Source organism: Drosophila persimilis, unplaced genomic scaffold, assembly GCF_003286085.1.
Source record: "Drosophila persimilis strain 14011-0111.01,24,50 unplaced genomic scaffold, DperRS2 tig00000191-arrow-pilon, whole genome shotgun sequence".
In the NCBI taxonomy this organism is placed as follows: Eukaryota; Metazoa; Arthropoda; class Insecta; order Diptera; family Drosophilidae; genus Drosophila; species Drosophila persimilis.
The window spans coordinates 3622052-3649749 of NW_020825298.1; the positions used below are offsets into that span (position 1 = coordinate 3622052).

A 27698-nucleotide genomic window follows, 5' to 3' on the forward strand; every position below is an offset into this window, starting at 1 on the left:
ACCCACCTTTGCTTAGACATGCCATAGTTTCCAGGAAATCGAGAGACCTCTTGCAAGGAAATCACTTGCAAATGTTCGACTGCCTGGAAAAATTTGCCAACACATATACATACATACGTATCGCACTCAGATGAGTTGATGGAAATGTATATTTCAAGACCAGATCCATCTGAGGCCACTCTCAATTCAATTAATCTCGACCTGGGAACAACGGAGGGCCATTCGCTAATTAGGAGCACGGCCTGATTTAATCAAAACAAAACACCAGATACATAGATACGCAAACACACGGGGGAAACCTAACCCCATACTCGTATACCTCGAATATGTGTAGGTAAACCCAGTACGTGTACTCACAGATGCATCAATTATGTGGCCCCACTAATTTGTCTATATTTTGGGGGTGCCCGAATAATTACAGACAGCTTGGCTTTGGGGTGGGGATGGACTCTGGGGTGGACGTGAACAATCAAACCAATATTTGCACTGGCACCACAAAACCCCATGAAAACCCCAAACGGGGAAAGACAGCGTCACATAATCGAATTATGCAAGGCGACAGAGCAGCAAACGAATGACACAAGTCGATGGCATATAACTGGATTAACATATACGATAACTTCATCAGCATATATATCCTCCATCGTGGGCATATTTGTCTGTCTCTCTCTCTCACTCTCTCTCAGTTTTAATTTAAATGCGCATACCAAACAGGCAGGCCCTGCTCTTTACTGTCATCCGAGTATTACTTATTCCATAGCACAGCATAGCACACCCGACAGACAGCTCAGAAAATCGAATCTTTTAGTCAAATTTCCGGCAACACAAGCGATACAACAACTTGGAGCGAGAGAAGAAAACAACAAGAATTATGCCGCAGTCCACAGTTTGCACAGTCCTGGTTTTGATGCTGATGCTGCACTCAATTTGTTGCACTAGTTTGTTCAATTTCCAGATATTCACCGACACAGGTATGTAGCCATACGTTGTGTAATTGCAAACGGATATAATTGAAGGAATATCGCCCACAGCATATCCAGATAAATGTGTGGTTGATGGGGCAAACATTCGCTTGATTGTCGACAGTGGCAAAACGCAGAGACATCCTGATAGGTGTGCTTTGATCGAATGCCATCAAAATGGCTGGGCCCTGGTGTACGAGTAAGTATTTGATTAGTATTCGATGTACAGTACGCACTAAAACAGTGGTCCACCCCTATGTTTTCCGTTATAGATGCACAAGGAATGCACCACCGACCTACTGCAAGTATTCCGAATTTAAGAACCCCGACGCCGCATACCCCGAATGCTGTGAGATGGACATAACTTGCAACGATATTGCTTGGGAATGATCTGGAAGTGGCCTTACCTTACCGTCTAGATGTGTTTAAATTTTAAATTTTTGTTTGTTTTTGGAAAAGGAAAAAGTAAAAATAAATTATTTTTGTTGGGCACCTAAAAACCATGGTCATTCAATTGGCAATACTTCCTTTGCTCCTCCATAACTTATTGGTTTCGTTACCATATTTCAAACATTTTTCAAACGAGTTCTCTGCGAAACCTGTCAGTATACAATTTGCTTATAAATTAAACACAAAATTAAAGCTTACGATGGCCAAAGGATACTTTAACCTACTGGCACTAATGGTGCTGTCCAGCCTTCTAATCGGTAGCCAGACGGCCGAGTGGCAGATACGCTACCACAATCCCAGTGAGTACCCGACTTCCGCACTCCGCGTTTGCATATTCAGAAGCATGTGTTTCCACAGACTTCCCAGGCAAATGCACCATCTCACCCGGCCTGGTGCTCAACGGAGGAGTGAGTATCAAAGATCCGACGCACGAATGCCGTCAAATTGTTTGCGGATCGGATGGCATGACGTTGTTCCATAGGTAAGCAGGGGACTGGGGGAGACGGACTCTCGACTAATTGACACGACTCTCGACAGCTGCGGAGTGAGTGACCTGCCGAAGAGTTGTCGTTTTGGAAACTACACCCATCCGGAGCTGCCATATCCACAGTGCTGTAGTCGGCAACGGCTCTGCTTTTGAACAGAAGGCCGATTCGTAGATGTCATCACATATATAACGGATAGTATTCTTTGGTTTTCAGTCCGTAGTAATCTATAGAAACAAAATGTTCTCTCTGAAAGTTTTAATTTTTTTCGGTTTGCTTTTTGCCTCCAAAGCAACAAAATCTGAAAATTTCCTTAATTTTGATTTTTCCCTTAACAGCTATGTGCATCCAGGTAAATGTATTATCAATCAGAGTACTATAGCACATCTAATAAAAAAATATTCTATCGTTTCTTTTCAGCCTATCCCGGTCGGTGTGTCATCGATATGGAGCCTGCACTAATCACTCTTGAATTGGGGCAGTCGGTCAGTTTACCCAACCTGCCCTGTGTATCACTCCTTTGCGTTGGAGACGGCTATGGCGCGCTCTACAAGTAAATATTGTATTGGATAACAACGCTACATTTGAGTTACCCTAAGTATCTATCCACAGATGTAACCATTCCAGCCCGCCAGAATCATGCCGTTACGGAGAATTCCTGAATTTGAATGTTGATTTTCCGGAATGTTGTAAACGCAAAGTTGTATGCGATTAAAATTTGCCGTCAGTAAAATTTGTAGTCATTAATATTTGTTTCGAGTGGGGTAAATAAAATAACAGAATCACCACCATTCTTTTGCTGATATTATTTTTTGATTTTATGGCCCATCAAGGATGCTTAAGTATTGAAAAAGCAGGCCAGGCCTATCGTTAGCTGTCACATATCTTAATATCATTGTATAGGACATATCATATTCATACTCTCCACAGAATGTTGTTCGCTCTGAAATTGGCAATTATTTTCGGGCTCGTCCTGGCCGTTAGGATTGGGGCCATTTCTGCTGCAATGTCCATAAACAGCTACGAGAATCCAGGTGAGATCTTTCATATACGGGCAGTGGGAGTTCTATATCAGATCTAACGAGCTACGAGTTCTCATCAGGCTATCCCGGTCGGTGTGTTATTGATACACCGTCTTCCGTTGTTCTGCTCGAGTCGGGCCAGGCCTTTAAGCTGCCGAACATCGACTGTGCCACAATATTCTGCATTAGCAATGGCTGGGGCTCGCTCTTCACGTAAGTATTCTGGCAAGTAATAGTGCTAAAAAGGATTTAATATAGAGGCTATGCCCACAGCTGTGAGAACAAGGCACCGCCAGATGATTGCCGATTCTCAGATGCATTGGATCCGAATGCCCTCTATCCAGAGTGTTGCAAGCGTCGCGTTATATGTGATTAACGGTTGCAACCATCATTTTGTTACCAGTTAAATTTCAATCCAAATTTGCCTACCAGAATTAAATACCATAAAGAGAGTCACTGCGTTTTACTGCCTGAAGGACATGCATAATTTTGCTTACCATATACACTTGTGGGCCATGCCATAATTTTCTTTACTCTTTTTATTGGTTTTTACGAGCTTCTTGGCAGCTATTCCCGTGGCACATTTCGTCGGCCAAGGTTCTGTCCCTTCAGCTCTGTATATTTTTGCTATCCTTGCCGTTGGCCTTCAATGGATGGATGCTTTGGCATCCCAGGGGATGGAAAATATTTCCAAATCAGCCCGAGGGCCACAACAACTGCTGCAACTCGTATTGCCGGAAAGATAAAGGGCAGCGGAGCGGCGTGCAGAAATTGAAACCACAGCAACAACAACAACACTAATTGACATTTGAATGCGTTTGCGGGGGCATGAGGGCGAGGCGGATTAAGCTCCATTGCGGGTCAAACGTTTCAGCCTCGACCATCCGACCATCCGACCATTTGACCAGTCGGTCCCATGTCCCATTGGCCATCGCAATTTACGGCCAATTGCATTCTGACCTTATACGCTTTTCCACAAAAGGGTATAACAATTTTTCAGCATTTAAGGGATATTTCGGCTATATTTATGGAAAAACAATTGTAAAAGTCGGAGCGAATAAATAGTACGGGTATGCAGGGGAAAGTCTGATCCCAATTAAGGTATTGACCTAGAGTTCTACCCTCAGATGAATCAAGCGGAGATGCAGTGAGACATATTTCATATTTCAATTAATACGGTAAATCGATAGATATATAAGTCCATTTCCTGGTATTATTCTGCCATCGTCCCGCCCAAGTCAGGTATGTACTTGAGTTAATCCGCAACACAGGAATGGATTTGGCTACCGTGTTAAGTGCATTTAACGGAAACTAATTAAAGTCCCTGTCGTTGGAGATGATTGGTGCATGTTTGCAATCCCTACATCGAATAAATTAGCAGAGGATTTAACTGCATATTGAAGTACTTGGAGTACATGCAAGTTTGCATGAATTAAGACATATTGTCATTACACATTTGAGTATTTAAGGCTTTCATTTCAATGCCTTCAAATGCTAATCGGCGTCTGCAATTTCCCAATCGATTGTGACTCTCTTAAATCGAAATGCCTTGTTCTCCCAGGAAATTTCACGCCATAAATTGGATTCATTCCACGGGTAGTCCTGGGGTTTTTTGGCAAGTGAAAATCAAGGATATTCATTGTGGCTCCAACGAGGGCCTGGCCATGGGCTGGACCAAAGTTCTTGGAAAACCCCTGCAACCTATACAGTGACCGCAGTAAGTTTTCCGTCGCAAGCCAGAAAAACAGCAAGCCTCAGCATAAAACAAAAAGCAAACGAAAATTAATATTACAATTTTTTGTGCTGCACAAAACTTAAAGGCAGCATATGCCCGAGATTTTATGTGTGTGTGTGTGTGTGTGCCAACGTGTGCTTGTGTTTGTAAAAACACATGTACATACAACATTTATAAATTGGCTGCAAAGGGGGGCATAGGATTGAGACCTGCCCGCACCCACTCCAACTGTCGGAGAAAGATGTGTGTGTGTGTGTGTGTTGCGTGCGGGCCAAAGGTGAAGGTGATGTTGGCTGTTGGTTGTTGGCCAGGCTACAAATGTGTACATAAACGGAAACTGAAATAAAAGGACAAGAAAAAGAGGCAAAAACGAGAGAGCTCACTGAAGAGAAAGAGAGACGGCCGAAAAACTCACAGACGAGAAAGAATGCAAAAAAAAACACAGAAACAGAAACTGAAACTCAAACTCAAATTTACCCGCTGCATGGCATATAAAATGTAAAAGGTGCAAAGGAGCTGCTTAAAATATGCAAAACACACCGAATATCCCACCAACAGGCAGACAGACAGACAGACTCATGGTCGTAAGTATGTGCACAGGGAAAAATGAAATGGAAAGTACTCAGAGAAAAGAGCGACACGTACAAGTACTATCTCATCGAGAGGAAAAGTAATAGAATTTCTGCCAAAAAGAAAATTTGATTTGCCAGCAATATTTACTATTACCTTCATTTTGTCTGCAATCGTTTAATACTTTTGATTAATTGATTGATTTTGGATTCTATACACCACTAAGGGTTTTTTATACCCAATACTCGAAGAAGCACTTTATGTACATGAACGTAAAGTGTATCCATTATTTGTTTCAGTGTATTTACATTTACTATATACCTCCTTTCGTACGTAAATTTTTGGTGTAAAAATCGGCCAACTACTGCGAAAGTTTATTTATTCATTACCTTTCACGCGCTGTCTGTGCCCCGGTCGCACTCACCGCAATACGCAAATGGAACTTTAGTCGATTCTCCGACCAGGGGGATGCCCGCTCTATAAGGAAAAAATTGGTACTCGAAAATGCACGAACTATTCACAAGACTGTCCTTCAAGTAGAAGAGATGAAGGTTAAAATCTCAAATACTATAATGCGTAAACTGTGTCATCTTAATTTTCTTATTCTGGCTAAACAGTTTTGAACTGTTTCCTGGTTATAAATAGATCCAACAATAGCCACACGAAACTTCGATTTTCAATCATATAGTTGTCATAGTCTCACTCAATTTTAGGATAAACGACATCAATAAATATTTAACTATTTAGGCGATGGATTATATTGAAAGAACACAACCACAAAAGCGCACCATTACGTCTAGATACTCGTATTTACATATGTGTTTTTTTGCCAATAAATTAACAGTACCCGGAACTATGTATATGTCAATCAATTTTTGGCATAAAATGCCGGCATTTAATTTATTTTCATTTATTTATTACCAATCGCTATTTTGGCTGGAAAATCAACTAGTTTTGGACAAATAATTGACAATTCACGACGAAATCTGAACAGGTGATATACGAGCCAAATAAAAATATAGTTTGAGGAGAATTTTACCCTTTTTATTTGGATATTTACCCGTATTTCGTATCCGTATTGTTCCTTTACAAATTTGGACGGTGAGGGTGGGTCCTCTGAAATTGAATTTTATCCAACCAAATGTCTGTTTGCGTGTAGTGTATTGCTGGCTCCATTCCTTTTTTATGTGGACATAAATTATGGGACTGTTGCTCTTGTTTTACGAGCTGTTGCCAAAGATGGCTGCCATAAAAATGTCTGGGGCGGAACGGAGGAAGCACCCGCCTGATTTGTAGTAGTTGAAACATGAAGTTTTGCATGAATTATGAAAGAGACATCTTCCTCCAACCCATCTACTATTCCATTCTATTCTATTATTTATAGGCAACCAATTGGACGTATGAGTGGCATCAGTGGGGTGTATAAATATCATTGAGGGAGAATATTATTTGCACTTCGTTATGGGGAGCAAAAGTTAAAGGCTATAAATATGTTTTGTTGCTTTATATTCAGTCTCCCAAAGACGAAGATTAACTATAAATATAGTTGAATGCAATATATAATTTCTACACTGTATTCTAATCTCTAATATATCCCTTGAAGTTTTGTGAAATTCCAATGAAATGACCATCAGCCATCGAGCATTGAAAAGCAATTAGGAAACATTGCCATTATGCCGTAGTCCGCCCTGTTGTCCCACCTGTAGTTTGCTCAAAAGTAGGAAACACTAATGCCATTAGACACTAACCAGTTTCGGGCTAATGGCCACGGCCAGGCACTTGTTGGCCATTGGCCACTGGCCACTGGCCACTGGCACTGTTGGCTAATTTTAACAAACAGTTTCCATTACACGACCATTAGGACCAGACGGGGGTGTGATATGTCTAGGGATCTGAGCCACGTTAATGACCATTTCTGGACAACTTGCCACAAATCAAAGAGTTTATGGACATTTAACGCTGATTTTACGGGGCACATGCATGGCGTCATTCGTGACGAGGCATGACCCTGGTATGAAAATATTTGCTAAGAAAATATCCACAGAGGGCGATGGGGTTTATAGCAAACCAAAAAAACAAATTAAAATGAAATGAAATCACAAATTACAAAGGCACACAATGAAGTCAATCGGCGTAAACACGCAGAAAAAAACGAGCAAAATTTATGAACAACATGAGCAAACGATTGAATCAAATAATCAAACGAAAATAATTCTCGCCTTTCAGAGCAGTCTGTGGAACAATTTGGGGCAGGGGCACTGCCCCATGAATGGAATACGGCTATACCCTTACAATTTTAGAATATTTTCAAGACTTTCGACACCAATTCATCTGTTTCCTGTTGGTGGAACTTGTAATTTCATCGAAAAATCAATGAATATTAAGTACTTTATTAAAGAAGGACTCAGTGGATATTATATCTTTACTTCATTATGGGAGATTTCCTGCTTAATTGTGTAAATCTCGTATTTTCACAAAGCTCTCCCAAATCAGACAGCTGGTATGGGAAAATAAATACTTATACTGAGCAAACAAAATAAAAATATACGTAGAGTATGGTCGTATTTAATGTATGATTATTTCTGGTTAATTCATTGATGCGGTCGTTTTCATTTCAGATTTTAATTATGCGCGTAATTTTTCAAGCAAATGCGTATACTATCCGCGGATAAATTGTTTATCTGTCTGCTTTTTTATGAGGTTTTATGGCTAATTTAAGTCGGTGGCTGCTGCTGCAAGAGAATTCGGTTAGGGAATAATCGATTGAGCAAATGAATTTGATGGGTGGATGGAGTGAGGAATGGGCATTGAGGAATGGAAAGAAATGCTTGCACTCACCTTCAGAGTAGGCCACCGACTAGAAACTGCTGTGCTGCGCCCAAGGATTCACAAAAGATGGTTTTTCCAAAACGTGAGGCCGCACAAAAAACGACTGACGCTGAGGCTGAGGACGAGGACGATGAAAAAGCCAGAAACCAGAACGCGGATGGATGGGGTTTTGTCGGATGGGAGATGGAGATGGGGTGTCTATGCCGTTACGAGTTATTCTTGTCCAAGGTAAACACCACCACACGCGTGCTCCACGGTAAAACGGAAAACGAATCCGGGCCGTATAGCCTGCCACGAAATGTTGCCAATTCTCTGTTGTTGTTCAGCTAAATTCATGCATCACCACCTGGCCTTTGTTTCTCTGCCTGCTTTTCTCCGCACTCTCTGTCTCCGAAACACTTTTAATTAGGCTTAACTTTCACATGAATGGCCTGGAATTGTCTGGAATTATCTGCTGGAATCGGAATGATGATGATTACTCTTTGGCATTGTTCTCGAACAGAACACCTTTCGCCTCATAGATATCAATCCTCAATGCCAGATTGCGTATACGCCGCGTCTGCGCCGTGACCAGAATGAAAATTCAATGAAATTCGCTAATGGCATTTCAATAAAGGACCAAAAAAACCAACAAGCAAAAACAGAACAGCCTAACCACAATGAAGCCTTTGCATGAATAATGCATTTTATTTATTATACAACTCGAACACAGACATCCTCTGGGCCAGGCTGCACGGTCTGTACGGGTGTTGAATAATACAGAAGCTGTCGCTTAATAATGCACAGCCATGATGAGACTCAGGGCGGACCAGAAGATGAAAGAGGAGGAGCTGGTAGCTAGTAGTTGGTAGTTGGTATTAGTTGGCCAAAACCCTATTTTGCATTAAGGTCATCCAGCCATACGACAAACTTTAGCCCAGATGTGCAACAGTAATGAAAAAGTTTCAGACTTTGTTTAAATCTGCTCTCACCACCTCCCTGCCTTCCATTTTCTCTATTTAACTTTTGGACAGGCAAAAAAAGAGATTAAAACAAATCTACAACAGATTGGAAGAGTACCAGTAATACCAGCCCTAAATTATAAATAAAAAACTATACAAATTATACGAAAATAAAATTGTTATCAGTTATATTATGAGATATAAATATGTGGATAGAAAACCAACAAAAGTTTGACCTTCAGCTAAAAGTGTCCAGCGTGAACTCTTTAAAACTGCTAAGATACGGTTTTTGAAGATGGAATCATTTCATATGCAGCTCATAAAAGCCGTAGAGAAGGATGACCGATGACCTTCCAGCACCTTCTTAGATGACAAGATTTTAAACCCCTGCACCACCGATATTCCCTGTAGTAAGTCTTGGCCGACAAGAGACGATAATCAATCAGATCGATCAATCGATAAAAGCCTCTTGCTAGCAGTTAGAGTTGCATTGAGGAATTTAAATCAAAATTAACTTGATATTGTGCATCCTTCTAACGAGTACTTTTGTGCTGTCTTGCTGGTAGTCTCCTTTGCGGTTATTTTATTTAATACCAACTTAACATCATTTTATGGCATTGGAATAGCTCGTTGTTGCAACTCGTATTGCTGCTATTGACAGAACGTGTATTCCGTTACCGTTACAGAAGCTTACCTGCCACAGAACAGAGAGAAAGAGAGAGAGAGAGAGAGAGAGAGAGAGGAGAAAACGCAAGAGAGCGTAAGGGTACGACAGAGCGAGACAGGTGTCAATTGTGTTGAGTTACCTGTTACATGCCCTTGGCTAACACTACGAAAGTACTCGTATGTGTGTGTGTGTGTGGCAGAAAAGCCGCAGTTTCAGCTCAGATTCAGAACCCACAACGACAGTTGAGGCTAGTGAGACATGCTACTCGTACAGGAATCGTAAATTGCATGCAAATGCCCCACGTATTGGCATAAAAAAAGAAAGCGACAAGAAAGGACATTAAAGTTTGTGGCCTGGCAACTCCGTAATACAGAAAAACAGAACCCTAAGAGACACAAACACGAGCATAAAATTGTAATATTTTCGCGTCACCATCATGATGCTGCTGGCGATGATGATGATATTTTCTGATATTTTTCATTACATTGTTGTACTTTTACGACTGTTATCCTTGAGTGAAGAACTTGCCACAGGATGCTAACCCACACATACAAGCCAAATGGCTGAACACACACACAGTCACACACACGTAGACGCATGAGCGAGGTGAGCGAGCTTTTCTAAAACCGTTAGTTTTCCGCAGCAAGAGAGAGAAAAACTGGAGGCAGACAGGGAGAGAGAGAGAGAGAGCGGAGCGCGTGGGAGAGCAAGGCTGTGACTGGGAGAAAGAGTGTGGGCGGACTTTTCACCTTCGCACTTTGAATTTTTGTTATTTTTTTGAATTTGAATATATTTTAAATATTTTTTTTTTGGTTAGGATTAACAAAATATTTTTTTTTAACAGTAGCCACAAATAAAACCTTTGTTTTAACACTGGCCAGACTTGAAGCACGCACTAAAAATCACTTGGATGTTGGCATTCGCTGAATGTTTTTAGTTTAAACAATTTATGAATATATTTTTTAAATATTTACAGACGCGCCTCGACAAAATGCACAACACACGGGATGTTGTTCCGTCGCTCGTCGAATCACAACTGACCTACGGAAAATGGCTCGGCTCATCGAGTCCCGCTGTCTCGGAGCCGTATACGTATTCAAAGTTTCCGAATTCGGCGTAAATTTTACTCTGCACAATTTCCATTGAGCTTTCTTTGAATACGAGAGACGAGACTACTTTAGATGGACATCACTAGACTCTGCTAATCATGATCTATAATATATATACTATGCATATTTTATGTGCGTTAAAACCCAACCAATTTTATTAATAATAATATATCCTCTTGAAGGCACACACATACAGATACAAAAATATTATTCTGCTTTTAAATAAATTCCGTTACATGGCAACTACACAAAGGTGAGCTTACAAAAGAGACACCTGCCGACGAAGCAAGTTCAGAATATTTACCGGTAGGGCTGCGCCACTGTCCAAATATATTATTACAAGAGGAACAAATTATTTTCTGGGTCGCGTTTAATATTTATTTCATTTTTCGAAGATCGCTTAATTAGGCATCAAGAATTTCACGATTACAGCATTCGGGATAGTCAGCATTCGGTGCTGTGTACTTGCCAAACTTTTGTTTGGGCTGTAGGCCAACAACTCCACATCTAAATAAATAATTCATAATTACTTTCTCATGAAAATCGAATGTTTCAGTTCTAAAACTCACGTCTGTATCTGTCCCTCGCTATTCTTTCCGCACACCACACGGGCACACATATTGGGGTGACGAGCCGACTGCCCGTCGTTCAGAACAAGTCCATCGACGACACATTTTCCTGGATGAGCAGGGTCTTTAAAGATGCCCCGAGAGACGGCTGCCTCAGTCTGAGTGCCGACAAGCATAAGAGCGGCGATCACCAAAACGATTCCTGTAAGCAGCTGCATCTTCACCTCATCGATTCAGAACTTTGACTAACAAACTGAGTGTAATCTCAGACTTAATATGCTTCTATTTTGAAGAGGGCTGGTCGACCGGTTCAGCAAGCAAAAATAGATCTAGATGTGAGAGAGTACAGTGCTTATGGATCGACTAAATTATCGCTTGAATGCTAATGAAATTATCAATATTCTAGTATGGGATGTCATAGTTCAGGAAAGTACTTTTAGATTGTCTTTTTAAAACTAACAATGTGTGCATTTCTATTTTTCAATTTGCTTTTATTTAGAAAATTCCCTTCTTCTCAAGTTCTTCAATAATTTCACGACGACAGCATGCGGGATAGTCAGCTTTTGGGTCAGTGTATTCGCCAAACCTACTGCCGGGCGGTGGAGAAACCTTGCCACATCTAATTGAATGTTCAATTATCACATTATTATTGAATGTATGCCATATCAAAACTCACATGTGTATCCCGCCTATGCTGTTCCTCCCGCACCACAACAGAGCGCACATCTTGGGATGCCGTATCCATTGTCCGTCGCTCAAAATGAGGCCATCAATCACACATTTGCCAGGATGTTCTGGGTCCGAAAAGACCGCTTGCATTGAATCTGCCTCAGTGCCAGCCAGGAAAAGTGCGGACAGAACCAAAAGGATTCCCGCAAAATGCATATTTACTATAGTAGTTCAGAGCTTCGACTGACAAGCTCAGCGTAATCTTGAATTATAATTTAATCAGTTAAATGCTTATAAAATTTCAAACCAAATTTTCAAGAGTTGGGTGCCTCTTCTCTTCTCAGCGGCTGCTGCTGGTCCATGTTAATGTGCTAAATGATCCCGGGCTTAGCGCTTGGAGCTCCAGTCCTAGCAGGAGCTCTTTGGGTGTGTGAAGGGTCGCTGAATAACTGAAAGAAAGATCCACTAGATTATAGATCAAAATATGATCATAAAATAACGAACAAATAATTACTGGCATGATGTTCCAATTTAAGGTGAATTTTGTTCGAAAAGGTTGAACCAGGTTTGACTTCTCCGATGTATCTTGGACTTTTTATTTCTGTGTTAATTTGTTTAGTTAGCTCCAATAAAAGCAAGCATTTAAAATAAGCCAGTTAAGTAAAAAATTGATTCATCAATTGGATAAAATTATGTGGCCAGAGCTGAGAGATCTATCTAGCTAGTAATATTCGACGGAATATCAAAATTTACCAATATGTAAAATATAACTTTAATTTATCAGTATATTTTACGGTATATTTTAAAATGAGACGGTATATTTTTGTATATTTCTGAGGGTGGGTTGGTATATTTTAACGATAATCGCATATCGATAAAAACATTAATAATCGCAGATAAAACAAAACAAACAAAAATAAAATAAATAAATAAAAATAAAAATTGTTTAAACAAAAAATGTCCGACGAATATGCGTGTGTGTCCAAGGGCAAGCTTAAGCTTAAGAACGACACAGACCTGAAGAAGAAAAAGAAGAAGAATAAGGGAAAGGACAAGGAACGCGAGGCACTGCAAAAGTCATATGTGGAGCAGCAGATCGCTGAGACGAGTACATCTTCATCAGCAACAGCAGTCGGCAGTGGGTACGAGCGTAAGCTAACCAAGGCGGAGCTGGCCAGCAAGAAGCAGCAGGAGAAGATGCGCAACAAACGGATTATGGACAAGGCCCAGACCACGCACAAGGAGCGGGTGGAGAAGTTCAACGAGCACCTGGACTCTCTGACCGAACACTTTGACATACCAAAGGTTTCCTGGACGAAATAAACGCAGATACACTCCCAATGCTGTTATTGTAACTTAAATATTAGGTTTTATTATTAGGTTTACCAATAGAAGCGTTAAGTAATTTCGACTACAATGTGGGGGGTTCATATAAGAGTGGCCGAAATCGAAAAATCAGGATGGCACTACTAACCTAAATACACATTTTCATATGTAGTTTTGATAATCATATACAAATCAACTTAAAGAGGGTTTTATATAGTTTCCAACTTTCAGTCCAGTAAACCCATATGCTAGTGCTGGTGTCCCGCGTCTCCGTCTTCTTAAGAGGCTTCTTAGCGAGGCGATATCAATTCGAACATGGCATACTTCCAGGTCCATGAACGCACCAGCTGCTCAAACCGCTCACGTTCGTGCTCATAGATGTAGCCCACTTCTGGCTCCATGCACACCTCTGTGTACGGATCGGTGAGTAGGCTCTGTACCGACAACAAAACCTTGGCTACGTTTAACGCCAGAGACCAGTTTTGCTGCTGGAAAATGTCAATTCCCACATCGCCATGCCGCGAAACATTTGGATGTAGAATTTTGGTTAGAAAACGCACTGTGGGCGGTGCCATGGGATACCGGTCTGGGAAGTAGATGAACAAGAAGAATTTTCCGCCCTCGTAGGGACTGCCCGGTGGCCCCAGTATCGTAGCTTGCCAATAGTTGTTCTGTCGATCCAATGGGATGGCGGAAATGCCCTCCGACTCGTAGCTGTTCACCAGATTAGCCTCGCCGCGCAGAAAAATGTTTCGGATCGGATTGTCCTGCTCGTCGTCTTGCGGAGATTGCCCGCGTCCGCCCATTTCGATTAGGCAGGTGCGACAGAAGCATGACGACATCAATGCTCCGTACAGCTTGTGCCAGTCCGGCGAGTCCGAGAGACTCTCGAACAACGGCCAGCGCTGCTTAATGTATGCCTTCCACATGCTTTGCGCCGTGTTCTTGCCAATAATGTCGTGCCACTGCTTGCACACTTCGCTGCACATCCACAAGGACATGTCGTCCAGGTAGGCAAATATTTTCAGCAATATCTCAACAGGTATCCGGTTGATAATACTCTTATTGTCCGCTGCGTTACTACTGCCAGCACCATTGGCATTATACTCATGAGACCGCAACCTTCCATCGGCCAGCTCGTTCATGAAGTGCGGCAGACCCAATGGTGCCATAGGCCGTGGCCTCTTAACGGGTAACAAGAACGGATTTACGGCACGCTCGTTGTCAAAGTCCCGTTCAGGACTTTCACGTCGTGCCGGCGGTTGCAGGGCAACCAGATCTTGTGCCTGCTGTGGCAATTCCAGCTGTTGGACCACCGCATCCGCCTCATTATTCACTGGGAGCGGGGGCTGCGGTTGGTGTGGCTGTGCTGCGGGCTCTGCATCTTCCAGGTCTTCGAATCCCATTATGTCCACATCGTTTTCAGTTTCCTCATCCTCCTGCTTGTCCTTGAACGGTGGCTCATCATTGCCAGAATCCTCGTCATCAGACAGTTCCGTCAGCATCTCTTCGGCCAGTTGTGCGTTGTATAGAAAAGCATGGCAGGCCCCGCAAAGGGGCTCCCCAAAGTTGGGACCGTAATAGCCATTGCACACCCAGCAGGTGTGGCTATTCTGTGGACGGTTCAATTCCATTATTCACAAATTGATGACAAAACCCGGGTTCGTTGTATACACACCGAAAAAGAGAATGTGGGCTCTGTCAGTTGCTCTTTAGCCTTGTCTGCATCTTCTGCATCGTCCATTTCATCGTCGCTAGCGTTTAGCTCATCCAACAACTGCTCCTGATCTTTTTGCTGCTGCGCTGACACGCAGCTAGTCATTTTTTCGGGGCACAAAAATCTAATAAAAAAGAATTCGGAAATCAAGAGTATTAGGGATGTAAGATCGTCGATACATTAGGCCGCCAGATGACAGAAATGGCTAACACCGAAAATAAATAAGCTAAATTCTAGATCTAGATACATACACCCCAACAATAACATTTCTGTGGTTTCAATGTATTTATTTCAATTGGCGAGCGTCAACTTCAACATAAGCCCTGATTTGACCTTTCATAAGATCTTGATGATTTTACATGTACAATAAACAAAATTATATTGCTCTAGCCGCTTATCAAGACGGCCAGACAGACATAGCTATTGAAGCTTATTAAGAATACTATATGTACACAGTATACAATTCTGGGTGTAGCACAAATCCATTTGCACGTTTTGTCTCTCACTGTAAACCTTTTTTCGCAGAAAAGTTAGCAAAGTCTATTGTCAAAGGGCTATTTGAAATTCCACTTATAAAAATGCTAGATATAGATTGAAATATGCTAAAATCGCATCACTGGTGCGCATCGATATCGTTGTCCTCGATAAGCAAAACAAATCAGCTGCAACGCCACACGTGCAATATTTATGCGAAAATCTGCTAGGAAATGAAGCCGAAAAAGAAGTTGGGTAGGTTTGCAAATACACAATACATATGTACTGCTTCAAGTGAGCAACGTGTTTCCTTTTCAGGTGTTGGTCTCAGTCGTGAGGAGCGTCAGGTGCTTGTTGTCGGGGAAATAATTCAAGAGCTTCTGGCCGCACACGAAGCCAAGAAGGATGTGAATTTGAACCGCATGAAGTCGCTTATATCTTCCAAATATGGACTAGACAGCTCGCCACGATTGGTGGACATAATAGCCGCAGTGCCACAGGACGCCAAAAAGATCCTTCTACCCAAACTGCGCGCCAAGCCCATACGTACAGCGAGCGGTGTAAGTTGATAGAGACCTTTGGCAATGTTTCTATTCCACTTAAATCTTCGTTTTGTACAGATTGCCGTCGTTGCAGTTATGTGCAAGCCCCATCGTTGTCCTCACATCAATATGACCGGCAACATCTGCGTCTATTGTCCTGGCGGGCCTGACAGCGACTTTGAGTACTCGACGCAATCATATACCGGCTATGAGCCCACCTCCATGCGCGCTATACGAGCACGGTACGATCCCTTTGTGCAGACGCGCCATCGCGTCGAACAGCTCAAGCAGCTGGGTCACAGCGTGGACAAGGTGGAGTTTATTGTAATGGGCGGTACCTTCATGTGTCTGTCGGAGGAGTATCGCGACTATTTCATACGCAATCTGCACGACGCTCTCTCTGGTCACAGCAGTGCCAACGTGGCCGAGGCTGTACGTTACTCTGAGAAATCTCGCACCAAGTGCATTGGCATTACAATTGAGACACGTCCGGACTACTGCCTCAAGAGGCACCTCTCGGATATGCTCAACTACGGCTGCACCCGCCTGGAAATTGGCGTGCAATCCGTCTACGAAGATGTTGCCAGAGACACAAATCGTGGCCATACGGTGCGGGCTGTGTGCGAAAGTTTTCAGCTAGGCAAAGACGCCGGCTACAAGATTGTGGCCCATATGATGCCCGACTTACCCAATGTAGACTTTGAGCGTGACATTGAGCAGTTCATCGAATACTTTGAGAATCCTGCCTTTCGTTCGGATGGCCTGAAAATCTATCCCACTCTCGTCATTCGCGGTACCGGGCTTTATGAGCTGTGGAAGACCGGACGCTACAAGTCCTATCCACCCTCTATGCTGGTGGATCTGGTTGCCAAAATCCTGGCCCTAGTGCCACCCTGGACACGAGTCTATCGCGTGCAGCGCGACATTCCCATGCCGTTGGTCAGGTAAGCAAGTAGCCGATGAATTCTATGACAAGCTTAACATGAGTACCCTTTTCAGCTCTGGGGTAGAGCACGGTAATCTTCGAGAGCTTGCCCTGGCTCGCATGAAGGATCTGGGTACCACATGTCGTGATGTAAGGACACGCGAGGTCGGCATCCAGGAGATTCACAACAAAGTTCGACCCTATGACATAGAGCTAATCCGACGCGATTATGTGGCAAATGGAGGTTGGGAAACGTTCCTCTCGTATGAGGATCCCGAACAGGATATACTCGTTGGTCTACTGCGTCTGCGCAAATGTTCGCCAGATACCTTCCGGCCGGAGCTGAAGGGCGACTGTTCCATTGTGCGGGAATTGCACGTTTATGGCTCGGTAGTTCCGGTGAACGCTCGTGATCCCACCAAGTTCCAGCATCAGGGATTCGGTATACTGCTGATGGAAGAGGCGGAGCGAATTGCAGTCGAAGAGCATGGCAGCCGCAAGCTGGCGGTCATCTCGGGTGTCGGCACTAGGAACTATTACCGGAAGCTGGGCTACGCGCTGGACGGACCCTACATGTCGAAGATCCTATCAGAATGAGTTTCATGGCATTGAAATATACATATATATTTTATCACGCCAGGAGCCGTAGGATTTCGCTACTTAAGACTAATGGGCCTTATATATATATCATACAAATACATAAATAAACACGTTCTTTCCTGACCGGGAAAATGTCGAAGAGCATTCTCTTGCACAATTAAACAATGGCCTCCGCCGAGCCGAAGACCAGGAATATTATCCAACCCACTAGATTAATGCCTGCCGCTGCGCTGAAAACCATCGGCCAGCTCTGGGTCAGCTCCAGTATGTGACCCGCTAGATAGACGCCGAGAAAGCCGGGAATAGCTCCCACCGTGTTCATGAGGCCAAAGACACTGCCCGAGTGGAGCGGAGCCAGATCCTGCGGATTCACAGTTACAGCATTGTTGTGGAAGCCCGTGCCGCCAATGATGATGGTCATGCAAATCAAAGCCGTGTGGAAATCAGACGTACGGCTCATCACAAACAGGGCCAGATTCTGGGCGGCAAAACAACAACTCTGGATGAACTTTCTCACCGTAGTTGTGTGCCAGTCGCGAGCTAGCAGTCGCGTAGTCAAATATTTGGCGAACAATGTGCACGGCGGCAGGGCCAGCCAAGGTATCATGTTAACCACCCAACCCTTGGCGTGCGGGAAGCCATCGTGGAAGTAGGTGGGCAGCCACGAGAGCAGCACAAAGAAGCAATTCATCTCACAGGCATGCGTCAGAACACAGGCCCAAAAGGACAGGCGACTGAAGTAGCGCAGCCAGGGTACAGTAGTCTCCGCCGGCGTCCTATTTGCGGACAGACGCGAGGGTGTGGCAATGTTGATGATTCGATTCCGCTCTCCGGCCATGGCATAGTAGCGCAACACCAACGCCCAAGCAAATCCCATCAGGCCAATCACACGGAACACATACGACCAGCCAAAGTAATCGAGCAGAAAGGACCCCATAATGCCCGTGAGTAAGGTGCCCAGTGCAGAGCCGGCAGTCAGCAGGCCAAAGAAGCTGCTGCGCTCGTTCGGGCAGAGGTTCTGAAACATAATCCAGATTAGATCAGATTACATCAATGTAAAGACATTCCGACTCACCTGGCTGGTAAGGCTTATCATGCTGGGAAAGTGGACGCCCTGAAAGGCTCCGTTCAGTATGCGTATAGCCACAATAAAAGGAATGGCATAGCTCTTGATCGACCCCGCCGACCAGATGATCGTGGGCATCAGGAATGTGATGAGCGACCAGCCAATGGCTGCAATCAGTATAACCCTTTGGCCACCGAATCGATCGCTAAAGTAACCGCCCACCACCTGCGTCAGAGTGTAGCCCCAAAAGAACGAACTGAGGACGGTGCCCGAATCGGTTTTACTCCACTTTTGTGCGGCGGCCACCGCTGGCACCAGCAATGGCATAGTCGTCCGTGTCGAGTAAAGCATACATGTGCCTGTTATCAGTGTGATGAACCATACGCGTTTCTCGTGCCTAGAAAGAAGAAGGGACAATCAGAATTACTTGGATCGTCGTGCATACGTAAATCTTCCTGATTCTCACCTTGTCCATATGCTTTGCGTGTCCACCAGCTCACCACGCAGCAGCGAATACTTTAGTTTTTCATCCATGGTGTTTAATAAACGGTTTGTGCTGTGTGTTGTTCCTATTCCAAGTGCTCTTTCTGGCTTTTCACGTCACACATTTCACCTGCCAACTGCTGTGTCGCTTGGCGCTGTGGCATGTTCCGATATTGGGGCGCGCGCTCTGTTGTTTACATTCATTCAGTTTCGGGTAACACTTTTTATATTTTCGTAGAATGGGGCTGTGCGTAGCTGCGCTTTTACGTGGCTGTTTTTCACGCAGCAGCAAAGCAAGCGATAGAAATGGGAAATAGTTCTGGCAAAGTCTAGCCGACCAGTCAATGCACTACGCTTCTCCGTAGTTTCTAACTCCAGCCATATATTTAGTTTGCTGCAAATTAGGTGCTTAATTTATGTATTTTCGATTCAAACTCAACTTCAAGAACTAAAAGCGAACTGAAAGCGAATATTCCTCAAAGTAGGGTGCAAATAAAAAAGTGGCCATATTCTTCGAAACAGACAATAAAAACAGCTGCCTGTCAGTATTGCCACCCTGTTTGAAAATAAAATCCTCTCCAACGGTGCTCTGCAAGCCGCGAAATCGAATCCATATATCAAACGAACCGAGTAATAAATAAAAGGCCTGCACTTAGTTTAGTAGTTTATCTCGAGAAAAGCCTATTAGAGATTCCAAGCTAAACTGAATGAGACTTCCGTCACTCCTATGTTCACATGTCATTTGATTTGATTATAATTATAATTTGTTTTTTTGGGTTGTCAAACGAACTAAACTAAGTTCAGTGTATAAATCCGAGCATTTTACTGGTAGTCCGACAGCATCGAACACACGAAATGAAAGACAAAAAAACAACTGACTCGAGCTCGCAGCAGCAGGAAGAGAAGATATTGGTGCCCCAGTGGTTCTGGCGGGAGCGCATCGAGCAGCGTACTGTGCCACAGCACCAGATCGAGGCTTTGGTCCAGGAAAGTGGCTTCGAGCCGAACACACCGCTATCAACACAGTCAAAGCTAAGCCCTCCGGAGTCTGATCCATTCAACATGGGGCCGGAAGTCCCCTTAAGCGAAGCAGATCGAACTTTCTTCGGGATTTTCAATGCAGCGCGCCAGCACAGACTGGCTCAGACCCACAAGTTCTGGACTTTACCCTCTTCCATGAGTGCCAAAGGGGGGCAACGGCAAACAAAGACCCTGAAAGCGTCGGAAACACAAGAGCCACCGATACCCGTTCCTGACTATGAGGTCCTGTGGCGGTTTGAAAAGATTTCATACACCGAACTCCAGATGAAAAGCCCTCAGTGCCAGCTGGGTAAGTTTTCCACTTGTCTCGGGCGCCAAAAATCATTCCAATCCATTCCTTTCAGCTCCCGCTGATGTCATGCTGTCGGCGATCCGTAATTACTGGTTCGACGACCTGGAGATACTGGTCGAGTCACAGTTCCTTCACGTCGATCGGTTTCTGTTCACGTACTTTGCCAAGAACTTCAGGACCTGCAAAAGCTCCGTGTTGCAGATCCCCGTGTCGAAGGTTGACATGTGCATGCTCCGCCGGATCTACGACTGGATGCTCGGGAATGAGCAGGTCATTCAGATCAACAGAGAGCTGATACCCTTCTTTAAGGCAGCCAAGTTCCTGGGTATTGATGAGCTGGTCGACCACTACCGTTCCGCATTCAGTCGTAGCCCTAGCGGCGGCGTCTGGGAGCAGAATGCCCTCCGCACCTATCTGTCCGCCGGCAGTCAACGCTGCGAGGAAATGATGATCATGATGCTGTCTCGGGTCCGGAAGTGCTTCCTGCCTCTGGTTGCCGCGCAGGAGTTCCTTGAGCTAAACGCCCAGGAGATGGTATACCTCCTCCGTTTGAAAACGATCTGCGTGAATGGCGAGGAGGAAGTCTTCTTCGCCTGCCTCCGCTGGCTAGAGCACGCATGGGAGGAGCGGCAGCAGTACGTCTTCCAATTGATGTCCAACATGCATGTCAGCCTTCTCCCGGCCTGGCTGCTACGCTCTCTCGATACTCAGTGCGATAACCAGATGATCGCTGAGGTTTTCAGGTCGCCCGACTTCCAAGATTGGCTGTTCGAGAAGATCAAGGAGTCTCTAGCGATCTCCGCCAGCATGGAGTCGGCTCGGAACGCAAAGATAATCGAGATGCCAAATATCGAGGAACTCGAACGCTCGTGGGTCTACTGCGGTGTGCCCCACCACCATGACAGTCGATGCCCGAACTACCGACAGCTCAACTACCGGACATTTAAGCTCTTCCTGCAGCGCTTGCAGCAGCAGTCCGAGACCTATATGGAGAGCCTCCAGAGCATTCCAAACAGGGCCTGGAACAGCTTTCCCTGCTGCCCTGCTGTGCTGACCTCAAGGCGTCATAAAAAGCGCACCTAATTATAAAACGAAACGGCTTTTATTTCGTTTGTATTTTTTCTCGGTCTGTCCCCATTTTGGGCGCTTCCTCGCAGCTCGCTTTGTTCGCCAGGACATTCTCAAGAAGCAGGAAGTTGGTATTGTGTTGGCCGGTACAATACATGTGCATAGAACTATAATAGTTCACAGCCCATACGTGGGCTTTAACATGGAATTGTAAAACATCAGTCGCCGGGCTTTTGCCTGCAGCTTTGGAGACCGCCTGCAGCTAAGAATAAATTCTTGGAATAGTTTACAGCTGGAAAATGTGTAGTGTAATGGGAATTTCTTAATAAATTTAATCGCCGGTACATAATGGCAAAAATCGAATAAAATGATCTGTGAAGATGGTATCCATGGTACAATTATATTATAAGATAAATTCAGATTCTATTTTTTTGGCAGTGCATCTTCATCTGTGGGATCACAGTCGGCACAGTGCCAGGAATATCCGCGTATCTTTGGGGACTTCTTCAGCGGCGGATCCAGGCAGGCAAAGTGATAATGCTTGTGGCACTCGTCGCAGGTCACAACCTGGTTGGCTTTTCCGCTTTTGGTGCACACGCAACAGTTGATCTCCACTATGGGCTTAGGATTGGAGACACGCGGCCGTCCCACCCGCGGTGTCCGAGGAGTCGTCTTGCGCGGACTAACCTTGCGTTTAGGCGATGGGCTCTCGGGCAGGGGTGCCGCTGCCTCCTTGGGATCCTTCAACTTTTGCGGCGATACTGCCACGGCTGGCATCACAACGGGCACCAGTGTTTGCTCTGGCGGGACGATGTCCTCGACCGTTTCGACGGAGGTGGGGCGCGACGCTTCGTCCACCGAGCGAACTGCATTGGCGGGAACATAGAAATACTGAGATTCGGGGGCATCCTCTCCAGGCAGGCGCATAGTCTTTAAAATGATTTTAATGGTGTTGCGTGCGGAATTGGCCAGATTCTGATTCTGATTTTGAAGCAGTGACTCATTGAGATGAGCGCGCTTTTTCCGCTTTCGCTTGTGCTCCTTGGTGAAGGACTTCTCCGTATCCGAAGAGAGATTGTGCTTGTTTTTATGCTTGTCCTTGCGCTTGCCCTTACGCGATTGTTTACCACTCAATTCATCAATGGAGTCCTCGCAGCCAGACAGCATCGTGGTGCTAGCCGTGGGCGCGGCCAAGGCAGCTGCCACTACAACAGTGGCGGAAGTAGAAGCCACTGGAACTGTGCGAGTAGAAATCATGAAACGATGCCATTTTGTGAATATTTTATGCACTTAATCTTACCATTTATGGGGGTTTTGCGCGGCGACTGTTGTCTTGGTCGCTTGGGCGACATGGTCAAATCTACGAAGAGATCTGAGTTGCCAACAGCAACTGGGATGGATTTGTTGAGCGCTCGCTTGGCCGACGTATCCCTGGGAAAGGCGGAACCTGGAGCAGGTACATCGTCCAGCGAATACCGATCGACGTAGACCAGACTACCGTCCTTGTTGAAGCGAGTGCGAGATTTCCTGGGGCCAGGCGATATCTCCGTCACAGCATCGGATCCATCCGACTTGTCACAGCACTCGGAACACTGCCAGCCATACTGCTTGGACTTCTTCGGGGGCCGGGTCAGGGGAGGATTCAGACATCCCAGATGGTAGTGCAGATTGCAGGTGTCACACTTGACCAACAAATGCTGGTCGTTGTTCCTCTTGCAGATGCCGCAAGCCATCGCTGCAATGGCGGTCGGCGTCCCGGTGTCACACGGCGTCGCTATGGCCATCCTGCCCTGTTTTGCCTGTGTGCTGAGCATACGCGAGGAGTCCAGTTTGGTTCCCGGTGGCCCCAGGTGCGCCAGTGGAAAGCCAACGCCCATTTTAAGAGCCGCCGCCGTTGGCACCGATATGGGGCGCTGCGGCGGAGTGGGTGTGCTGGTTCTTTGCGGCGCCTCTGGCTGGGGACGGCCAATGAGGTCCACATTGGGGAGAGTGATCCCGGGTGCGATATGCGAGAGGTTGCCATGCAATGTTCTGATGGTGGCCAGTAGTGTGTCTCGCGTAGACTTGACTGCTTTGCGCTCCTCCAACGACAAATCGTACTGCGCCCGAAGATTGTCCTGGTCCTTGGACAAGATGGCATTGTGGCTGATCAGCTTCTGCTGCTGCTGCCGGAAGTCCTCCATCCGTACAATGCGATCCATATAGTAGGCGGTAAACTCAACGCTGAAGGCGGGTGTAATGTGCCACTTCTTCCGGATGTCGGTCAGGGCATTGATGTGGGCCTCACGCTGCTCCATATGCTGCACATCGACGGACATGATCTCGGCTTTGGCCAGGAGGCGACGGCAAGCAGAGGCCGAAGTAGTCAGCAATCGCGACATCTTCTGGGTGGGCACCCATGGAGTGGGCTTTAGTTCCTTGTGCTGGGCGTACTTGAGCTGGATCTTCGAGAGCTTACGCTGAATGCGCGCCTGGGCGGGATTCGTGTTCGGTTCGTCCACGGGCTGCTCGCTGGAGGCCAACTCTTTCTCCCTGGCCTTCTGCAACATGTTGAGGCGGAGGGTGTGATAGTTTCGTCTTCGCTTCTTGATCATCTCCTTCTCGGAGTGCACCTTGCAATGGGCGTAGAAAGGATCTGCCGCATCGTCCTCGTGGTGGGCCTCGATGAGGAAGCCCGCCACCTGGGCGCACGTGACATGGAAGTAGGTCTTGCACATGCCCGCATCGCAGCCAATGCAGACCCCAGTGCGAGCAAAGAGCGAGTTCTCGCACAGGGAGCACACCTTGGCCCCCCACTTGCTATACTGCATCTCGAAGAGCGTCACCGATGACAGCTGCTCCACCTCACCGAATGCCACACCGGGCACGTAGAGGGCACAAATGAGATGCACCCACTTTCCCACGTCCGTCTCCTTGTAGATGCCACCCTTATTCGGGCACAATTCGCAGTCCGGCTCGGAGACGCCGGCGCGGCAGGCCTCACAGAACCAGGGCTCCGTTGAGCAGGTGGAGTTGGTGCTGGAGATGCTCACATTGTCACTGACGCCGTAGCAGCCCTCGTGGACCGACACGCCGCAGGCATCGCACTCTACAATCTCGTTGACGTCGTCACTTCTCTCCCCGAGACAGACACAGCACATTCGCTTGGCGGGAGCACTGGAAAGTTGCACCGCACGTATAGCAATAGCCGCTCCCGGGACTGTCCCGTAATCATTGCCATTGATTCCATTTTGCAATGGTACCTGGCCCGTGCCCGTGCCCCCACTATCAGCCAGGAGCTGTTGCAGCTGGAGCGTGGAATCGTCACTTTCAGCCTCGGAATCCGCATTAGAGTCCGATTCACTGCTGCTGGCATCACTGCTATCCCCCTCGCCATCACTCTCGTCCTTGCAGCCATCAATGTCTGGACAAAAGTCACTATCCGATGAGCTCTCTCCCAGATCCAAGTCGAGCAGGGCCTGCGTCGATATCTTCGGCTGGCGCGCCCGCTTGAAAGATGCCATAATCCAATAGCAACAAAACAGTGGTTTTTTATATTTTCAAACTGTTTTGTTTTGTAAAACTTGAACTTTTTCTCGTTTTTTTCGCGGAGTGTGACCGTACTAAGGGGAGGAGGACTGGCCGAGACCGCCTTGTATAATTGCATCATGGGCCGAACAGCTGAGCGCTTATGCATGCAACGAAAAAATGAGTCGGGTGAAAAACTTTGAATGGGCTATAAAAATGGGTATAGACAACAGGCAAAAACAGCAGCAAAAAAATTGGGCATAACAAAAAAAAACGATACGTCTCGTACGATCCTCACCTCGCAAATTGTTTCTTCATGGTATATAATTCCAAAGAGGTGGGCTTTACCTTGCATGCGTTGCAATTTCTGAGCCGTGTTGCCTGTTGTCCATACCCCTCTTTTTCACAGCGACTTCAGCGGGCGGATTTGAAAGATCGGTTGCAATTTGAAATTACTATTAAGACGCAGGGTTTTTAATTCCCCAAGGCCCCAATTCGATTTTTTTGTTTGTCCGTGTTTGCTCGGATTATATGAAGAAGAGACAATATGAAGGCAAAAGGTAAACCCACGGTCGGCGGACTAAAGAAAAATCCTGCGCAGCGTGGAGTACCGTGGAACCGCTGGCCCCCACATGCATTTTGCAGACGGAGCTGTTCGACATGTACTGGAGAGGGTCGGACTCCATACGCTGCACTACTATGGACGCACCCGAGCTGAAAACTATCATAGCGGGAGACGAGACGCCTCTACTGGATGGCAAGCGTCAGATACTTGTTGGCGGCCAGGACTACGTGTACTGAAGAGCGATCTAAACACCGAATACCGGAAAACATTGTCCATTCGGGCATAAACTCGCTGTTGGTGCTCCAGATCGAAAGCAGAAGTCACAGCATCAAAGGTCAGCCTCTTGACCAACTATGGACAGCCGTTCGACATTGTTATAGCATAGTCATTGATATAGACAGCGGGGAGGGTGTGGCCCCAGTGACTGGGAATAGTGACATGAACAAGGACTGTATATCCGCCGGATCAAAAAATGTGACTTATTAATTATTAAGACGCTTCTAATGTAATCTAAAAAAATTGATGTTTTTCCAGCTATAATATGATATTTATATCTTATCGTATAGGGATTGTACTGTGACAGAAGTACATACATATACATTACATATACGCAATATGTATGCAAATATAATCTTCTGTCAAACTTAAAGTAGGTATTATGATAGGTCCATAAATTTAATGTATGTTATGACAATAGCCTAAAAGACCTCCAACTGCTCAATGGGCAGCCACTTGGAGCTCTCCAATGCATCGTATAGACGACGATCAGAATCGATAGCCTCGCGATTCATTTTATCAACGTCCAGGACGAATTTGTGTTCCACTAGGCCAAAATCAGGATCAGTTTCACCATTGGAGGCGGCACTTTGCTGCTGCTGCTGCTCGTACTGAGCGCTCCGCTGTGCGCTCCAAGCCTCCGCATGCTGGGCCAGCGTCTGAGGGTTCGAGTGGGACTGTGACATGGCCTGTTGGTAGTAGGCGGCCGCGTCTGTGATGGAGGGACCAGCCTGTTCGTAGTATCCCTGCCAGGCGTTGTAGCCCTGCCAATAGGTGCTGGTGGGATCATAGTACTGCGAGTAGTCCGCACCGGCGGCAGGAGATGATGTTCCTCCAGCGCCAGAGTAGCCGTAGTTGGTGCTGCCACTAACGCCAAGGGCAGCGCCAAGTTCCGATTTTGGCTTTGGCACAGCATTGCATATTTTGATCGGTTTGGTTCCCAGGCCGATGAACCCATTCATGTCATACAGCGCCGACTTCTGCTCATCTTCGATACCGAAGCGCACGAACCCGTATCCTTTGGAGAACCCCAGACTATCCAAAATCACTTTGGCAGTCTTGATAGACGTGAACTTGCTGGAGAAAATCTTGTACAGCTGATAGTCGTCCACGTCGGAGCTAAGGTCGCCAACCCAAACGCTAAACTCGCGCTCGTTGCCCGGCAGCTTGTACGAGTTGCTGGCGGAGTTAAGACGGAAACGCACGATGGGATTGGTGCCGGGAATTGGTTTGCCATTAAGCTTGTGCATGGCATCAAGAGCGTGATCGTCGGATATGAAGTTGACGAAACAGTAGCCGGCTGGCTCTCCCGTATATTTGTTACGCATCAAACGCACTGTGGTCGGATCCTCGCCCATTTTTCGGAAGGCAGCAATTATAAAATTCTCCGTCATGTAGGACTCCAGCTGCATTTAGTTTTGAATGTTAGCAAAGGTTTTTCAACGAATACTTTATGGTACTTACACTGCCCATCCATAGCTGACAATGTACGGATGTCATTTTGTAGTTTAAGATTAATTAATAAAAAAATTTTATTTTTCCGCGTTGTCGAGATAATAAAACCAATCAGTGTGACCTTTATCGACAAAATATACGGCCTAACCCCTAGAAATATACCTAAATATACCGTATCATTTTCAAAATATACCGTCAATATACTGACCAATTCAAGTGCTACAATTCCCCGTTTTTGATATTCCGTGGAATATTACTAGCTATATAGAACATTTAGCCATGCAGTCATAATTTTATACGATTGATGAAACAATTTTCTATTTAACTGGTGTAGTCTTAATACTTGCTTTTCT

At 45.5% G+C, this 27698-nt stretch overlaps 12 protein-coding genes and 1 long non-coding RNA gene across 14 annotated transcripts in view; 6 read left to right on the forward strand and 7 right to left on the reverse strand.

Annotated features, from left to right (window-relative positions):
- LOC6595545 overlaps window positions 1–6300 on the reverse strand; it is a 40428-nt gene extending 34128 nt beyond the window's left edge. The window contains exon 1 of the mRNA XM_026988924.1: window positions 6285–6300. The gene's annotated coding sequence lies outside the window, so the exon portion shown is untranslated. The remainder of the gene's footprint in view (window positions 1–6284) is intronic.
- On the forward strand, window positions 761–1422 carry LOC113565787. Its single transcript, XM_026988925.1, has 3 exons — window positions 761–971; window positions 1032–1161; window positions 1235–1422. The coding sequence occupies exons 1-3, from the start codon at window positions 872–874 to the stop codon at window positions 1350–1352; spliced, it is 348 nt and encodes a 115-aa protein (XP_026844726.1). The 5' UTR covers window positions 761–871; the 3' UTR covers window positions 1353–1422.
- On the forward strand, window positions 1608–2690 carry LOC113565788. Of its 2 annotated transcripts, XM_026988927.1 has the most exons (5): window positions 1608–1711; window positions 1770–1893; window positions 1950–2249; window positions 2318–2450; window positions 2510–2690. In XM_026988927.1, the coding sequence occupies exons 1-3, from the start codon at window positions 1612–1614 to the stop codon at window positions 2050–2052; spliced, it is 327 nt and encodes a 108-aa protein (XP_026844728.1). In that variant the 5' UTR covers window positions 1608–1611; the 3' UTR covers window positions 2053–2249; window positions 2318–2450; window positions 2510–2690. The 2 variants fall into 2 exon arrangements, with proteins under 2 accessions (XP_026844728.1, XP_026844727.1); XM_026988926.1 differs by lacking the exons at window positions 1608–1711; window positions 1770–1893 and having other exon boundaries at window positions 2055–2249.
- LOC6595542 lies at window positions 2818–3371 on the forward strand. Its single transcript, XM_026988928.1, has 3 exons — window positions 2818–2931; window positions 3000–3132; window positions 3193–3371. Exons 1-3 carry the CDS (start codon window positions 2829–2831, stop codon window positions 3293–3295), a joined length of 339 nt encoding a protein of 112 aa, XP_026844729.1. The 5' UTR covers window positions 2818–2828; the 3' UTR covers window positions 3296–3371.
- A 4661-nt stretch (window positions 6301–10961) lies between the features above and the next one.
- Window positions 10962–11572, reverse strand: LOC6595541. The gene is made up of 2 exons (XM_002020593.2): window positions 11340–11572; window positions 10962–11277 (listed from the first exon to the last, which is right to left on the reverse strand). Exons 1-2 carry the CDS (start codon window positions 11555–11557, stop codon window positions 11175–11177), a joined length of 321 nt encoding a protein of 106 aa, XP_002020629.1. The 5' UTR covers window positions 11558–11572; the 3' UTR covers window positions 10962–11174.
- A 237-nt stretch (window positions 11573–11809) lies between these two features.
- Window positions 11810–12588, reverse strand: LOC113565730. The gene is made up of 3 exons (XR_003408749.1): window positions 12523–12588; window positions 12016–12457; window positions 11810–11958 (listed from the first exon to the last, which is right to left on the reverse strand). It is a non-coding gene; the product is annotated as an uncharacterized LOC113565730 (long non-coding RNA).
- A 358-nt stretch (window positions 12589–12946) lies between these two features.
- On the forward strand, window positions 12947–13369 carry LOC6595540 (protein FAM32A-like). The gene has a single exon (XM_002020592.2). It carries the CDS (start codon window positions 12966–12968, stop codon window positions 13329–13331), a length of 366 nt encoding a protein of 121 aa, XP_002020628.1. The 5' UTR covers window positions 12947–12965; the 3' UTR covers window positions 13332–13369.
- Window positions 13361–15187, reverse strand: LOC6595522. The gene is made up of 2 exons (XM_002020591.2): window positions 15013–15187; window positions 13361–14947 (listed from the first exon to the last, which is right to left on the reverse strand). The coding sequence occupies exons 1-2, from the start codon at window positions 15154–15156 to the stop codon at window positions 13625–13627; spliced, it is 1467 nt and encodes a 488-aa protein (XP_002020627.1). The 5' UTR covers window positions 15157–15187; the 3' UTR covers window positions 13361–13624.
- A 519-nt stretch (window positions 15188–15706) lies between these two features.
- LOC6595521 (probable elongator complex protein 3) lies at window positions 15707–17731 on the forward strand. The gene is made up of 4 exons (XM_002020590.2): window positions 15707–15780; window positions 15844–16085; window positions 16146–17011; window positions 17067–17731. The coding sequence occupies exons 1-4, from the start codon at window positions 15759–15761 to the stop codon at window positions 17587–17589; spliced, it is 1653 nt and encodes a 550-aa protein (XP_002020626.1). The 5' UTR covers window positions 15707–15758; the 3' UTR covers window positions 17590–17731.
- Window positions 17601–19542, reverse strand: LOC6595520 (solute carrier family 17 member 9). The gene is made up of 3 exons (XM_002020589.2): window positions 19125–19542; window positions 18668–19055; window positions 17601–18610 (listed from the first exon to the last, which is right to left on the reverse strand). The coding sequence occupies exons 1-3, from the start codon at window positions 19190–19192 to the stop codon at window positions 17750–17752; spliced, it is 1317 nt and encodes a 438-aa protein (XP_002020625.1). The 5' UTR covers window positions 19193–19542; the 3' UTR covers window positions 17601–17749.
- A 391-nt stretch (window positions 19543–19933) lies between these two features.
- Window positions 19934–21783, forward strand: LOC6595519. The gene is made up of 2 exons (XM_002020588.2): window positions 19934–20471; window positions 20527–21783. Exons 1-2 carry the CDS (start codon window positions 19997–19999, stop codon window positions 21555–21557), a joined length of 1506 nt encoding a protein of 501 aa, XP_002020624.1. The 5' UTR covers window positions 19934–19996; the 3' UTR covers window positions 21558–21783.
- Window positions 21784–21844: 61 nt separating this feature from the next.
- LOC6595517 (PHD finger protein 14) lies at window positions 21845–25093 on the reverse strand. The gene is made up of 2 exons (XM_002020586.2): window positions 22843–25093; window positions 21845–22780 (listed from the first exon to the last, which is right to left on the reverse strand). The coding sequence occupies exons 1-2, from the start codon at window positions 25043–25045 to the stop codon at window positions 21966–21968; spliced, it is 3018 nt and encodes a 1005-aa protein (XP_002020622.2). The 5' UTR covers window positions 25046–25093; the 3' UTR covers window positions 21845–21965.
- A 1040-nt stretch (window positions 25094–26133) lies between these two features.
- On the reverse strand, window positions 26134–27421 carry LOC6595514 (tRNA selenocysteine 1-associated protein 1). Its single transcript, XM_002020583.2, has 2 exons — window positions 27355–27421; window positions 26134–27296 (listed from the first exon to the last, which is right to left on the reverse strand). The coding sequence occupies exons 1-2, from the start codon at window positions 27388–27390 to the stop codon at window positions 26313–26315; spliced, it is 1020 nt and encodes a 339-aa protein (XP_002020619.1). The 5' UTR covers window positions 27391–27421; the 3' UTR covers window positions 26134–26312.
- Window positions 27422–27698: the final 277 nt, after the last annotated feature.